General features: G+C 43.9%; 1 protein-coding gene across 1 annotated transcript in view; it reads left to right on the top strand.

The window, feature by feature from the left end:
* The window catches only part of CDH1 (cadherin 1), a 79,054-nt gene that overhangs the window by 50,460 nt on the left and 12,370 nt on the right, over positions 1-16,224 (top strand). Inside the window, exons 3-10 of the mRNA XM_055412437.2 lie at positions 13-236; positions 8,057-8,200; positions 8,327-8,482; positions 9,442-9,586; positions 11,155-11,318; positions 11,593-11,721; positions 13,057-13,239; positions 14,927-15,171. Coding sequence (XP_055268412.1) covers positions 13-236; positions 8,057-8,200; positions 8,327-8,482; positions 9,442-9,586; positions 11,155-11,318; positions 11,593-11,721; positions 13,057-13,239; positions 14,927-15,171 — 1,390 coding nt within the window. The remainder of the gene's footprint in view (positions 1-12; positions 237-8,056; positions 8,201-8,326; positions 8,483-9,441; positions 9,587-11,154; positions 11,319-11,592; positions 11,722-13,056; positions 13,240-14,926; positions 15,172-16,224) is intronic.

Below are 16,224 nucleotides of genomic sequence, written 5' to 3'. Positions count from 1 at the left end.
TATGCCCTGCAGTGAGTTTTGAAGGATGTGCTGGCCTACCAAGGACAGTCTATGTTTCTGACGACACCCGATTCAAAGTGCACACAGATGGCTTGGTTACAGTCAGACGGCCTGTACACCTTCATCGGCCAGAGCTAAGTTTTCATGTCCACGCCTGGGACTCCACCCACAGGAAGCTCTCCACCAAAGTGACCCTGAAGGTATCCGCGCACCACCATCACCACCACCGTCATCATGTAAGTTGGAGTGTTTCTTGGAAGTTCTCTATTATTTCAGTCTGCTGCTTAATTTGCATTTGGGGCTGGATAATTTCTATGGGGATTATGGGGATGTCCTCTGCACTTTATGAGGTTTATCAGCATCCCTGGTCTTAACTAGTAACACTGCCAACTGTGACAACCAAAATTACCTCCAGACACTGGCAATGCCAACTAAGCTAGTAACACTGCCAACTGTGATAACCAAAATTACCTCCAGGCACTGGCAATGCCCCCTGAGGGTAGAGGGACGGGATGCAAAATAGCCGCTTGGTCCAAATGAACTAATTCTTGATGTTGATTTGTTGTTGTTGTTGTTGGGCTGATGGCAAGATACACTACCTTATTTCTGCAGATAGTGTAGAATAAGGGTAAGGGCATGGATCTGTCTGGGATTGAGTACCAGCCCTTCCACCGGGGAGTTATTTTTAAAATATTATTTATTGACTGTGCCAGATCTTAACTGTGGCACTTGAGATGTTTAATTACATGCAGCATGCAAGCTCTTAGTTGCAGCATGTGGGATCTAGTTCCCTAGTTCCCTGACCTGGGCCCCCTGCAGTGGGAACACAGAGTCTTAGCCACTGGACCACCGGGAAATCCCATGGGGGAGTTATTTAATCTGTCTGTGCTTGAATTGATCTGTAAAATGGAGATGATACTGACTACATAAATTAATACTTGTAAGATGCTGAAACTATAGAAGGCATATAACAAGTAGTCAGTCATTTTTAGCTTTTCTGCTCATTCTCTACCTGGTGGAAGAATTTACACAAAGTCAGTTTTCTGGTCAATTTGCTCTTCATGTCTCTAGTGGGGGGGTCTTGGCAAAGAAGGGGAGGAATCACTGTGAATTTTTGGCCTGATTGGATTGTAATCTCCATGAGCTCCTTCCCCACTGAATTTGCAATACCTGGCCCTTGGGTCTGGCATATACCAGGAGCCCAGAGTGGACAGATGGGTGGATTGGCCACAGAGAAAAGGATATAAGTCTGCCCAGGTTCTTGGCAAGAATCTTTCTGAAATTGTTACCCAAAGCCAGATTCCTTTGCCAGTTTCTAAACTGCTCCCCCGGTGCTTCCTATTGAACGTCTCTCTAGGGGGCTGTTCTAGTTGTATCCTGGGAGTGTGGAAGTGTTGTAAGTGCCAAGGCCTTTCAGGCTGGCTCTAGTTTTTCTCCCTGAAGACTGCTGAGATTCTAGGAATTTAATACTCCTGGAAGATCTTGTTTTTCTCCCTGGTGTAATTGGACAGACCAGAAAAATGGAGAACTTAGTAGAACTGAATTAACATAGCTTCCTGATTCAAGTCTCCAACTGATGCCATCATTCATGTTAGTCCTGTCTGGTAAGTTCTTGCTAGATAGTGGTGCATGGATGCCTCTTATGAGCCAAAGATGGAAACAAAGTTGGTCTTTCAACTTTACTTTTCCACCTTTGCCATCTGCTTTCATAATTAGGTTCAAATACTTATTATAGAAAAACATACATTGCAGTGGTTTATGTAAAACAGTATTTGTCTTCCAAGTTTAGGCAATTCAGTTGTAACTTGTGACCATTATTGAGACTCACAGTCATCAGGAGGCTAGGTTCTTTCTTTTTTATTCTGTCATCCTTAGCACATATATGGCTTTTGTCCTCAATGATACTTCATGGTCCAAGATGGCTGCTGGAGCTCCAGTCATCACACCTTTCCTCTGGACAGTAGGAAGTTGAACGGGATGAAGCCCCAAAATGTATCACTTAGTTGTTCACCTTTTAAAGAAGGCTTTGTGGAATTTTGAAGCAGTATTTCCTCTTACATCTTATTTGTCAGAACTTGGCTTCAAGGTCACACCTAGCAACAAGTGTAGTACAGGAAATGTAGTTTTACTTGGGTACATTGTTGGATTATATATACAATCTCAAGAGAGAGCATGGGAGAAAGACAGGGAAAGAAAGATTTTTGTTTTTAAAAAAGAATAGATATTGAGTGAAAATGAGTCTCTCAGTTGTGTCTGACTCTTTGTGACCCTATGGACGGTAACCTGCCAGACTCCTCTGTCCATTTAATTCTTCAGGCAAGAATACTGGAGTGGGTAGCCATTCCCTTCTCCAGGGGATCTTCCCACCCCAGGCATCGAATCCAGGTCTTCCACATTGCAGATGGATTCTTTCCCATCCGAGCCACCAGGGAAGCCTGGATGGTAAGGTGGCAAGTCTGCCACAACTGGTTTGAGGTTGACTTTGGTTTGTCTCTAGTTCGAAGTACTCTTGTGGTGCCAGGTGGCCCTACATTGGAAGGGGTGATAATCTTACCTCTCTTTTCATTCATATAAGAATAGATCATATATATTTATATCAAAACATCACATGGTATACCTTAAATAGAAACAGTTTTTTATTTTGTCAGTTATACCTCAAGAAAGCTGGGGGAAGACTATAAATAGATCTAACTTTACAGTTCTTTCTCTTAGGTTGGATAAGTTTTCTGGTCTGCTATCCTTTGTTCCTGCCTTTTGATACTGATAGGATACTAAATGAGGAATTCCCCAGGTCGGTAGGTGCCCAGTATGCTACTGGAGATCAGTGGAGAAGTAACTCTAGAAGGAATAAAGGGATGGAGCAAAAGCAAAACCAATACCCAGTTGTGTATGTGACCGATGATAGAAGCAAGGTCCGGTGCTGTAAAGAGCAATATTGCATAGGAACCTGGAATGTTAGGTCCATGAATCAAGGCAAATTGCAAGTAGTCAAACAGGAGATGGCAAGAGTGAACATAGACATTCTAGGAATCAGTGAATTAAAATGGACTGGAATGGGTGAATTTAACTCAGATGACCATTATATTTACTACTGAGGGCAGAAATCCCTTAGAAGAAATGGAGTAGCCATCGTGGTCAACAAAAGAGTCCGAAATGCAGTACTTGGATGCAATCTTAAAAATGACAGAATGATTTCTGTTCATTTCCAAGGCAAACCATTCAATATTACAGTAATCCAGGCCTATGCCCCAACCAATAATGCTGAAGAAGCCGAAGTTGAACAGTTCTATGAAGACCTACAAGACCTTTTAGAACTAACACCCAAAAAAGATGTCCTTTTCATTATAGGGGACTGGAATGCAAAAGTAGGAAGTCAAGAAACACCTGGAGTAACAGGCAAATTTGGCCTTGGAGCACGGAATGAAGCAGGGCAAAGGCTAATAGAGTTTTGTCAAGAGAACGCACTGGTCATAGCAAACACCCTCTTCCAAGAACACAAGAGAAGACTCTGCACATGGACATCACCAGATGGTTAACACCGAAATCAGATTGATTATATTCTTTGCAGCCAAAGATGGAGAAGCTGTATACAGTTAGCAAAAACAAGACCAGGAGCTAACTGTGGCTCAGATCATGAACTCCTTATTGCCAAATTCAGACTTAAATTGAAAAAAGTAGGGAAAACCACTAGACTATTCAGGTATGACCTCAATCAAATCCCTTATGATTATACAGTAGAAGTGAGGAATAGATTTAAGGGACTAGATCTGATAGAGTGCCTGATGAACTCTGGACGGAGGTTCGTGACATTGTAAAGGAGACAGGGATCAAGACCATCCCCATGGAAAAGAAATGCAAAAAAGCAAAATGGCTGTCTGAGGAAGCCTTACAAATGGCTGTGAAAAGAAGAGAGGCGAAAAGCAAAGGAGAAAAGGAAAGATATAAGCATCTGAATGCAGAGTTCCAAAGAATAGCAAGGAGAGAAAAGAAAGCCTTCCTCAGTGATCAATGCAAAGAAATAGAGGAAAATAACAGAATAGGAAAAACAAGAGATCTCTTCAAGAAAATTAGAGATTCCAAGGGAACATTTCATGCAAAGATGGGCTCGATAAAGGACAGGAATGGTATGGACCTAACAGAAGCAGAAGATATTAAGAAGAGGTGGCAAGAATACACAGAAGAACTGTACAAAAAAGATCTTCACAACCAAGATAGTCACGATAACGTGATCACTGACCTAGAGCCAGACATCTTGGAATGTGAAGTCAAGTGGGCCTTAGAAAGCATCACCAGGAACAAAGCTAGTGGTGGTGATGGAATTCCAGTTGAGCTATTTCAAGTCTTGAAAGATGATGCTGTGAAAGTGCTGCACTCAATATGCCAGCAAACTTGGAAAACTCAGCAGTGGCCACAGGACTGGAAAAGGTCAGTCTTCATTCCAATCCCAAAGAAAGGGAATGCCAAAGAATGCTCAAACTACCGCACAATTGCACTCATCTCACACGCTAGTAAAGTCATGCTCAAAATTCTCCAAGCCAGGTTTCAGCAATATGTGAACCGTGAACTTCCAGATGTTCAAGCAGGTTTTAGAAAAGGCAGAGGCACCAGAGATCAAATTGCCAACATCTGCTGGATCATGGAGAAAGCAAGAGAGTTCCAGAAAATCATCTATTTCTGCTTCATTGACTATGCCAAAGCCTTTGACTGTGTGGATCACAGTAAACTGTGGAAAATTCTGAAAGAGATGGGAATCCCAGACCACCTGACCTGGCTCTTGAGAAACCTGTATGCAGGTCAGGAAGCAACAGTCAGAACTTTACATGGAACAACAGACTGGTTCCAAATAGAAAAGGGAGTGCGTCAAGGCTGTATATTGTCATCTTGCTTATTTAACTTATATGCAGAGTACATCATGAGGAACGCTGGGCTGGAAGAAGCACAAGCTGGAATCAAGATTGCTGGGAGAAATATCAATAATCTCAGACATGCAGATGACACTACCCTTATGGCAGAAAGTGAAGAGGAACTCAAAAGCCTCTTGATGAAAGTGAAAGAGGAGAGTGAAAAGGTTGGCTTGAAGCTCAACATTCAGAAAACGAAGATCATGGCATCTGGTCCCATCACTTCATGGGAAATAGATGGGGAAACAGTGGAAACAGTGTCAGACTTTATTTTTTGGGCTCCAAAGTCACTGCGGATGCTGATTGCAGCCATGAAATTAAAAGACGCTTACTCCTTGGAAGGAAAGTTATGATAAACCTTGATAATATATTAAAAAGCAGAGACATTACTTTGCCAACCAAGGTCCGTCTAGTTAAGGCAATGGTTTTTCCCGTGGTCATGTATGGATGTGAGAGTTGGACTGTGAAGAAAGCTGATCGCCGAAGAATTGATGCTTTTGAACTGTGGTCTTAGAGAAGACTCTTGAGAGTCCCTTGTACCGCAAGGAGATCCAACCAGTCCATTCTAAGGGAGATCGATCCTGGGTGTTCATTGGAAGGACTGATGCTGAAGCTGAAACTCCAATACTTTGGCCACCTCATGCGACGAGTTGACTCACTGGAAAAGACTCTGATGCTGGGAAGAGTTGGGGCGGGAGGAGAAGGGGACGACCGAGAATGAGATGGCTGGATGGCATCACCGACTCTGTGGACATGAGTTTGAGTGAACTCCGGGAGTTGGTGATGGACAGGGAGGCCTGGCGTGCTGTGATTCAAAGCCTGGCGTGCTTTGTTCCTGAGGGACAGATCCCATGTTCAGTTTGTTTATGCTTAGGCATGATTCCCTTTAATTCCACACATGATGGGAGTTCCCTGGTGGCCCAGTGGCTAGAATTCTGGGTTGGCAAGATCCCAGGTTCAGTCCCTGGTCATGGAACTAAGATCCTGCAAGTTGCATGCACAGCTAAATAAATAAATAAATCTTTTAAAAAAAATAATAATAATTTCACACATAAAGATGTTAATGTTATGTTTTGCCAGCATAGTGTTCATCATTATTATCATTCTCTGAAAATGTTCTGTAATCTTGATGTCAGCAAAGTATGCTCTTTGCCTTCCTCTTCAGTATGGCAAATGAATTTCATTCATATATCAAGGTCTGTTTGTTCACCATGGCTGTGCAAGATGCTCATTTTCAGGCTTAAGATACAGTATCGAGAATCAGTTTAATATTTGTTCCTGTGTTCAGGTCATACCTCAGATTCCATTTCATTAGAACTATAACTGTTTTCCAGCCAGTCCAACCATCATCTTTGTTAGCGTTTGTCGAGCACTTACTGTTTCAAGCACTTTTTTTTTTTTTTTTTGCTGCACTGGGTTTTCATTTGCTGCTTGCAGGCTTTCTCTTGTTGAAGGAGTAGGTGTTTCTCACTGCAGTGGCTTCTTTTATTATGGAGCATGGGATTTAGGTAGGCACTTGGGCTTCATTAGTTGTGGGGTATGGGCTTAGTTGCCCCGCGGTATGTGAAATCTTCCTGCCAGGGATTGAACCCTCTGCCTTGAAAAGCAGATTCTTGACAACTAGACCCCCAGGGAAGTCCTCAGGCTCTATCCTAAGTGCTTTATTGCAACACTAGTATCACATTTAATCCTTCCAAGGACCCTATAGGGCTTCCCTTGTGGCTCAGCTGGTAAGCATCCACCTGCAATGCGGGAGATCTGGGTTCTATCCCCAGGTTGGGAAGATCCCCTGGAGAAGGAAATGGCAACCTGGAGAATTCCATGGACAGAGGAGAGAGACAGACTACTGTCCATGGAATCGCATAGAGTCGGACACGGCTGTGCGACTGACTTTCACTTTTCACTTTTCAAGGACCCTGTGAGGCAGGTACTGATATAATCCTCATTTTAGACATTAGGAAAATGTGGGACACAGAAGTTAAATAACCAGCCCAAGGTGTCACAGTGAGGATGCAAAGCCAGTCAGTCTGGCTCCAGAGCCTACCCGTGGCCAGGGTGGGACTGCTTCTCTAGAAGATGAATGCAAAGCGCGCGTGCGCGTGTGTGTGTGTGTGTTAAGGAGCATGTGAGTGACTAGTACAAAGGAATGAGAAGGATTTTGTGATGCTATCTGGTCATGTTTCATGTCTGTCCCGTGCATTTTAAATCACATTTTTAAAGGTAAGAAATAAGGTTTGACACACACGTCATAGACAGGCATCAGTGACAGTGTGGGAGATGGCAGATGGAATTGTCCTCTGGAGCCTTTACTGTGTTACCGCCAATCACTTTAACGCTTAAACAATTCGGAAGATCTTTCCTTTCATCTTCAGCTATCTCATTTCACTGTGTGTGCATAAAGCTATCTTTATTGCACATGAAAACTGTTCGATATGAGTCTCAAAGGGCATTTTTGGTTTCCATCCCAACAACTTCTGTTAAAGCAAATGGCAACCAAACTGACAGAATAACACAGTGAGATTAAGGGATTAGTATTGATCACAAAATAATCCTTAGTATCAGTGCCGCAAACTTATTCTTTAGGCTAACTCCACTTTGGAGACCTATATCCCTAGGGAAAATAAAAGAGAAAAAATTTAAAACACTGGGATATCAAATTGTTGTGTAAGCTCTGGTATTAAGTCATTGGGGGCATCATGTCCTTTAAAAATGACAAGTGTTGGGACTTCTCTGGTGATCCAGAGGTTAAGACTCCATGCTTCCGCTGCACGGGGTGAGGGTTTAATTCCTGGTCAGGGAACTAAGATCCTGCATACTGTGCAGCCAAAAACAAAAAACAACCCCAAAACAACACAGGTGTGAGATGTGGACTTGATATAATTCATAAAATAATGTCAAACTCTCAAACCCTGTAATCTTGTATGCATAATGATTGCCTGAACTCTGGACACCAAGAAAGACCCAAAGAGGAAACCAACTTGGTGATACAGTAAAGGGTTCATTGGGTTTTGTTTTGGCTGTTTCTTTTGTTACTAAATGGAAACCATGTCCTTCTCTCAGAAGACTGGAGATTCTTATTGGGTAGGTTGAACTGTTCAGCCTGTATCATCTCGCCTAAATGATCCCATTTTGTTCTTCAACTTCTTTCCTTTCAGGACTCTCCCTCTGGAACCCAGACGGAAGTGCTTACATTTCCTGGCCCCCACCATGGTCTCAGGAGACAGAAGAGAGACTGGGTTATTCCTCCTATCAGCTGCCCAGAAAATGAGAAAGGCCCATTTCCTAAGCCGCTGGTCCAGGTACAGAAGGAAGTTCCCTATTTCTCTGGGAGGGAATTTGGCCGAGAAGGACCTAGGAGAGAAAGTGGAAACAACCAGTGTCAGGATCCTTTCTTGCTCATTCATCTCTTTTTGCTTTGTCTCCAGATCAAATCTAACAGGGAAAAAGAAACCAAAGTTTTCTACAGCATCACTGGCCAAGGAGCTGACACACCCCCTGTCGGTGTTTTTATTATTGAAAGAGAAACAGGATGGTTAAAAGTAACACAGCCTTTGGATAGAGAACACATTGCCAAGTACATTGTGAGTGTCTCTTAGAAGCTTGTTAACGATGGGGTTACATGTTTCCAAAATATTTTGGTCAATTCATGTTGATTGTATATCAGATGCTCTGGACATTTGAAGAGCTTGACTCCTCTAGACCTGTCAATAAGGAGAAATGACAGGAGAACCTGGGAAAAACTAGGGTCTGTTTTTGTTAGGAATAAAGTTGGAGAGAGTCTCGAGGTATCAGACATGATCTTAGACCCAAGATGTCAACCTATTCTTGGGATTAAAAGTCCCTGACATAAAGGCAGACAGGCTTCCCTGCTGGCTCAGTGGTAAAGAATCCACCTGCCAGTACAGGAGACGTGGGTTCAGTCTCTGGGTCAGGAAGATCCCCTGGCGGAGGAAATGACAACCCACTCCAGTATTCTTGTCTGGGAAATCCCATGGACAGAGGAACCTGGCGCACTACAGTCCATAGAGTTGCAAAGAGTCAGACACAACTTAGCTACTAAACAACAATGATGACACAAAGGCAGAGGCTGATGATGATGTTGGAGAACAAAAATCATTTCCGGGCCTTGAGAGCAGTGTGAGCTCAGGGAAGCTGGGAGGTAATGCCTTGATGCCAAATGCAGAAAGGTCTTGGGGAAACCATAGAGTCAAGTGTCCAGAGCAGATCTGACCCTGCTTGGAGTAAGTCAAAGAGTCTTAGGTTCCCACTTTTATCTCCTAGCCCTGGTCCTCACCCGCTATGTGGGCAATGGGGCCTTTGACCCAGTGGGTGTGTGCTCCAGCCCATGGGTCTTCCCATGTCACGGTCTTAACCAGTGCCATGACCTCACTGAAGCAGCAGCACGTGTGTGGGAGAAGTTCTGTGCTGGGGAGCCCTTACTTGAGTGAAAGGGCGCGGGATCCAGTGGAGCCCACGCTGCTCTGGTCGGACCACTTCTCCCATGTCCTTTTCCCGAGTAACCCTCACTCGGCTCTTGCAGCTCTTCTCTCATGCCGTGTCTTCAAACGGACAAGCCATTGAAGAGCCTATGGAGATTGTGATCACCGTGACCGACCAGAACGACAACAAGCCCCAGTTCACCCAGGAGGTCTTCAAGGGGTCTGTCCCGGAAGGTGCTGTTCCAGGTGAGTCCAGCCACAAGGAGCTCAACACCCACCAAGACAATTTAGATTCTTTGGACAGCCCCCCTTCCCCAAGTGCTGGGGCTGGCATTTGAGGTCAGGCCTTTCAAGGCACAGAAGTTCTTTGGAAGATAGTGTGTGTGTAAAATATCCTCCTGACAGAAACATGTAGAAAGTGTTCAAGCCCAGTTTAAGAAAGGAGCAATTTGGACTTCCCTGGTGGTCCAGTGGCTAAGTCTCCATACTCCAGAGATCCCACATGCCACAGCTAAGACCTGGGGCAGCTAAATAAATAAACAAATATAGAGCACTTTAAGAACAACCTTCCCTGATTAAGAAATAGATCCTTGGGGACCTCCCTGGTGGTCCAGTGGTTTAGACTCCGCACTTCCAATGCAGGGAGTGTGAGTTCAAACCTGGGTTGGGGAACTAAAGATTCCCCATGCTGTGCAGCCAAGAAAAGGTAACAGATCTTGTTAGTAGTTTACGGGCCCTGTACAGTCCCTTCCTGATCACATTTTTCTCTCTGTCCCCTAAAGGCAGCCACTACCCTGACTTTTATGGGCTTCCCTTGTGACTCAGCTGGTAAAGATCCGCCGCAACGCGGGAGACCTGTGTTGGGAAGATCCCTTGGAGAAGGGAAAGGCTACTCCCTCTAGTATTCTGGCCTGGAGAATTCCATAGACTGTATAGTCCGTGGGGTCGCAAAGAGTTGGACATAACTGAGCAACTTTCACCCTGACTTTTGTGATAATTATTCCCCTACTTTCATTCATCTTTTCTGATGTGTGTACTTAACGCTGGGTAACGTCTTGTTAGTTTTGCTTACTTTTCTACATGGTGACAAACAGTTTTCTAAGGTGGTTGAACCAATTTACACTCCTACCAGCAATATACATTATGGAGTTGTAAGACTTCTTTTTGGCCAGTCTGTTGAGTATGTGATTATATCTCCGTGTAGTGTAAAATGGCATTTCTATGATTATTAATGGAATAAAGAAGCATCATATGTTTGCTGACCATTTGGGTTCCTTTACAACTTATATGTTCAGGTCTTTTGCCCTTTTTTTTTCTCTTGGGCTTTTTGTCTTTTGTCTATTGGTTCTCTCCTTCTCCCCCTCCTGGCCCTAATGTTCGGTTTGGGGACTTTTACTTCCCCAACCAGAGATTCAACCTAGGCCCTTGGCAGTGAGAGCACAGAGTCCTAACCACTGGACAACTAGGGAATTCCCTGCCTATTGATTCTTAAAGAGTTATTTCGTATCCTGGTAACTAGTGCTTTGTCACGAATGTTATAAATATTTCCTTCCACCTTGAAGGCAGTGATCTCAGATGACCATTCTCTCAGGTGGAAATATGGCTAAGAAGCGAATTGTGGAAATTTCTGGGGTTTTTCCTCTCATGCACTATTCATTTAGTGTATGAGACAGAGCAAAAAATGTTTCATTTGAACCAAAATGTTTCAGTTGAACCAGCTGGGTTCTGGGAACACCGTTCATTCATCTGGTAGAATGCATTCTTCCTCCACTAGCACTTCAGTCAGAATTTTGGAAATGAATCTTTGCTTCCAGGAACCTCTGTGATGCAGGTCACGGCCACAGATGCAGATGACGACGTGAACACCTACAATGCTGCCATCGCTTACAAAATCCTCACCCAAGAGCCTACAGAAATGTTCACCATCAACGACAAATCCGGCGTCATCAGCGTGCTCACCACCGGGCTGGACCGGGAGGTCAGGGGTCAGGAGGATCCAGAGGGTGTGGAGGGCAGATACACATTAACTTGATTTCCTGGATGGCGCTAAACTCTGCCAAGACTGGTTGCCATTTAGCCTGGTGATGGTCTGAGCTTTGCATCTCAGTGTTTGTCTAGAGACTTGAGGCCAGGCAGGCAGGTGGAGTTATTGGCATTTAAACAGATGAAAAAGTAATCTTTTTCTCTGCTGGGAGCCGGGTGGGACCTGATGTAGCTGTGGGTCCTGACTCGGCTGTGTTTGATCTCTGCAGACTTTTCCCACATACACCCTCAAGATCCAAGCAGCAGACCTTAACGGCGGAGGCTTGAGCACAACTGGAATGGCCATTATCACGGTCCTGGACATCAATGATAATGCTCCCAGCTTCGACCCGACCACGGTAACCCTTCCCCTTCTTAGACAGTCTCCAAAGAAAGGTCCTTGGTTGTTTCCCAGTATCTCAGGGTGAACCCTTAGGTAACTTTTCCCAGACTAGTCAACTTCAAGCTAAACAGCAAGCGGGTCGGGGTGCCAGTTGTCTGTCATCCTCAGCCTGATGCCTGTTGGCCTAGGTTTCTGAAGTTGCAAAATGCACCTCCTAAATCCATGTCCTCATATTGGACATCTTGGTAGCAGATCTTACTAGGTTTTATCTATTGAATAAATATCCTCTCATAGTATCACAAACACAGCAGACGATAATTCTGTTCTCATGGAGCTTAGAGTCTAGCTAGGGTTCCTTAGAAACCAGCTTAATGGTTAGTAACAGGGATTTGACTATTAACAGTTTAAACAAATAGGGTTGCCTTTTTCTACACTTTGAAAGACTCAGAGGTACATGGTCCACTCTGTCAATAGAAACCAAGCCTCCTTTATCCAGTCTCCTTCCATCCTTGGTGCATGGATTCTATCCCCAGTGTCACTTTGTGGCCCAAGATGGCACATGGAGCTCCAGCTGTGTCTGTGGTTTGTTCAGAAAGAAGGGAAAGGTGAGAGGTACCTATGACTTTGATGCTAAGTCAAGTTTTATTATTTCTGTGAAGACCCATCCTATAAATTTCATTTATCTCTCATTAGCTACTGCTGTCTGCAAAGGAACACTGGAAATACAGTATTTTATCTGGGCATGTTGCTGCCATCAACCATGTATTAATGTTAGAGAAGAAGAGAACGGATATTCAGTAGACAGCAGTGTCTGCCACCCTAGCCTAGGCTTTATGAGTTCAAGAGAAGCTTCCGACAGTTTGATGCCCCAAATCAAGAGAAAGCTTGCTGCATACCAAGAACTGAAAAATAGTGTAGTGAGCCAAATGAAACTGCCTCCTACAGAACCTTGTGAAATGAATTTAGAATTTCAGGATGTATCCTAAGTGCAGTGGGATGTTATCAAAGGGCAGGAGGTTATAATGGCCAGACTTTTATAAAAATTACTGGTGCCACTGAGAGCGATGGGAGCAGAGGGAAGCAGGGGATAAACAAGTGTCAGCACCTGGGCCAGCATGTGCTGAGGGGTGTGGACAGGTAGAGCCTTGGCTCTTTCAGGTACCCACAGGGCACCTAAGTGCCGGTTGCTCCACTGACAAGAAATAAGGATCATGCTGGTAGAGTGGGCACTTCTCCCAGACTCTTCTCAAGGTGTGGGCTCAAGAAAGGACTCCTTTAGATCCCTGAGTCCTGGCTCCACTGCTGGGTCTAAGTACATCCTAAGTGACCCATCTTTCCCTTTGCTCCTCAGTATGTGGGGTCGGTGCCTGAGAACGAGGCTAATGTGGCCATCACCACACTCACAGTGACCGATGCCGACATCCCCAACACCCCGGCATGGGAGGCTGTTTATACAGTATTAAACGATAACGAGAAGCAATTTATCGTCGTCACAGACCCAGTCACCAATGAAGGCACTCTGAAAACAGCTAAGGTTTGTATGGTTCCTGTAAGATGCAGAAATTGACCACCCAGCCAATGACCCTTGTCCCTGATGCCTTCTCCAGTGTAGCCTGGCGTGGCCTGGGTGGAGTCGGGTAGATGGCTCTCCCAGTTTCCAGTGGACCATTTGGGGTTTGCAGTGACTCTTCGGGCTCATGTGGGAAGTCAAGAAGCTACTACATAGCACCCTAAATGTTTTTGCTTTTTTTTTCCCCCCACACCTCATGACTTGTGGGATTTTAGTTCCTTGACCGGGGATTGAACCTGAGCCCTTGGCAGTGAGAGCCTAGGACTCATTGGACTACTAGGAAATACCATTTTAAAAAATACAATTTTTTAAAGCTGTTTATTTTGTATTGGGGTATAGCTGATAAGCAGTATTGTGGTAGCTTCAGGTGAACAGCGAAGAGACTTAGCCATACATATCTGTCTCTTTTAATACACTCTTTCTCTGAAACATTTGCCCATCTCCCACAACTGTTTTGCTGATTAGAAGAAAAATGGTTTATGGTTACTGCTATTTTGCCAGATGACTTTAGAAGTGGGACAGATATGACTGTGAAAAATGTCTAGGAAACTCAAACCCTAAGAAGCTGAGTGATTTCCTTCTTGAAATTAGTCAAAGAGTTAATGAATCCCAAGATTATCCCCAGAGGTTTGACCTCCCCTTGAGCAAGTGAGGAACTGCTTCATTTGTGAATCACTTAGTAAATAGTCTTTTCTCCCACTAAACATTTGATGTCAAGGTTTTCTCATGTTATTCTGTCAAAAAAAGAAGATAGTTCCATTCATGTATAAGGTCCTTCGTAACAGTTCTAGTTCATTCCTTACAGTGCCTCTGCAAGAGTTTCTTTTCTTACATATTTATATGTGGAAATAGGCCCTGAGGTTCAGTTGCTTAAATCACACAGCTAGGAAATGTCCTGGCCAGGATTTGAGCTCACTGATTCTGAACTTCATGTTTTTGCCACTAAACTTACTGGGTTTAAAGAGATTGCCAGGCAGCCACACAAACAGCTTGTCAGCATAGAATGTGAACATTCTTACTCGTCTTGGGTTAATAAATGACTCGGTGGGCTATGTTTATTAGGCTTCCCTCTTGAGATTTCATGTTAATTCATCTTTATTCTCTTCCTGGGGACCTCACCGTGAATCCGGTTGCATATTAGTCATTGGGCGCTTTTTAAAAATACCAGCGTCCAGACCCCAGCCTCAGAGATTCCTATTCACTGGCTCTGGGGTTAGGACCCAGGCGTCTGTTTTCTCAAGGGAATTTCTTGGCAGCCCAGTGCTTAGGATTCTGCGCTGTCACTGCCAAGGGCCCAGGTTCAGTCCCTGATGAGGGAACTAATATCCCACCCGCTGCATGGCCAAAAAAAACAAGTTCTCAAGTTAATTCTTTTCCTTTATAAAATTTTTTTATTTATTTGGCTGTGCTGGGTCTTAGTTGTGGCATGTGGGATCTCATTCCCTAATCGGGGATTGAACCCAGGCTCCCTGCACTGGGAGCTCAGAGCCTCTGCCACTGAATCAGCAGGGAAGTCCCTCAAGTTAATTCTTATTACTACAGCCAGATTTTAGAACCACTGATATATTGCTAACTAAAAAGTATTTAATGTGTGTGTGTGTTTTTTTTAACATAGAATGTATTTTTTAAACTTGGTTTTTCTATTCTCTAGGGCTTGGATTTTGAGGCCAAGCAGCAGTATATCCTGTACGTGGCAGTGACAAATGTGGCCCCCTTTGAAGTCACTCTCCCCACTTCCACAGCCACCGTCACTGTGGATGTGATAGATGTGAATGAAGCCCCCATCTTTGTGCCTCCTCAAAAGAGAGTGGAAGTACCCGAGGACTTTGGCGTGGGCCTGGAGATCACATCCTATACCGCCCGGGAGCCAGATACATTTATGGAACAGAAGATCACGTAAGTGTGAGGGACTTTCCATAGACTTGGAGCAATTGGATGTGTGCATATGTATGTGTGTAAACGATTTTGTTCGTGACATTTTATCATCGTTGGTCTGTGTAAGACCTTTATCTTGTTTGACTTGCTTGCTTATTTATTGAATATTTATTTGGCTGCATCAGGCCTTAGTCGCAACACACAGGATCTTTGTTGCACATGTGGAATCTTTTTTTTTTAAACTTTTTATTTTGTATTGGGGTATAGCCGATTAACAGTGTTGTGATAGTTTCAGGTGAACAGTGAAGGGACCCAGTCGTACATATATGTCATATGTGGAATCTTTCACTGTGTTGTGTGGGCTTCTCTAGTTGGGGTGCATGGACTTAGTTGCCCCACAGTATATGGGATCTTAGTTCCCCAACCAGGGATCGAACTGTGTCACATGCATTGGAAGGCAGATTCTTAACCACTGAACCACCAAGGAAGTCCCTGGCTTTTTTCTTTTTGTTTTCCTGCCTTTTGCCCCCATTTCCCACACCTTTTCCATTTCCTCCATAGTCAGCATTGTAGATTTACTGTACTTCTTTCACAAACTATAATGGAAATGTGGTTTTTATTTACATACATGGCATTGTGTTGAAAGTAGCTTACTGTTTCTTTTTTTCCTCTAACTTGGAAGATACCTCTGTAATATAAATCACAGCCACAGATGCTGAAAGCACACAGACAAATCAACCTACAACAATACCCTTGTGGCCATGTATGAAAAAGAACGTTCTTCTTCTTTTGAGGGCTGGGTCTGATTGCATGCTTGGTGTTCCAGTGTGACAGTGGTAGAAGCACAAAGGGAAAACTATAAGCACAAATCCAAGCATGGCACATCTGGGTCATGTTTTCCAGGGATAACAAAGACCTTGATCAGTATGCCCACTTCCTCTTCTCAGAGAGAGATTCCTGTCAGTTAATATTTACTTTGGAGGAAACTGTCAGAATGCTCTAAACTACTAAGAAAAAGTTATGCGAATCCAGAGTAGAGTCAGGCTTAGTGATTAACTGAGCACATTCATGTTT

This window comes from Moschus berezovskii, chromosome 22 (assembly GCF_049115385.1).
Source record: "Moschus berezovskii isolate FMDL1 chromosome 22, NW_MosBer_1.0, whole genome shotgun sequence".
NCBI lineage: Eukaryota > Metazoa > Chordata > Mammalia > Artiodactyla > Moschidae > Moschus > Moschus berezovskii.
The sequence above is the reverse complement of the archived record's forward strand: the minus strand, read 5'-3'. Positions and strand labels throughout refer to the sequence as shown.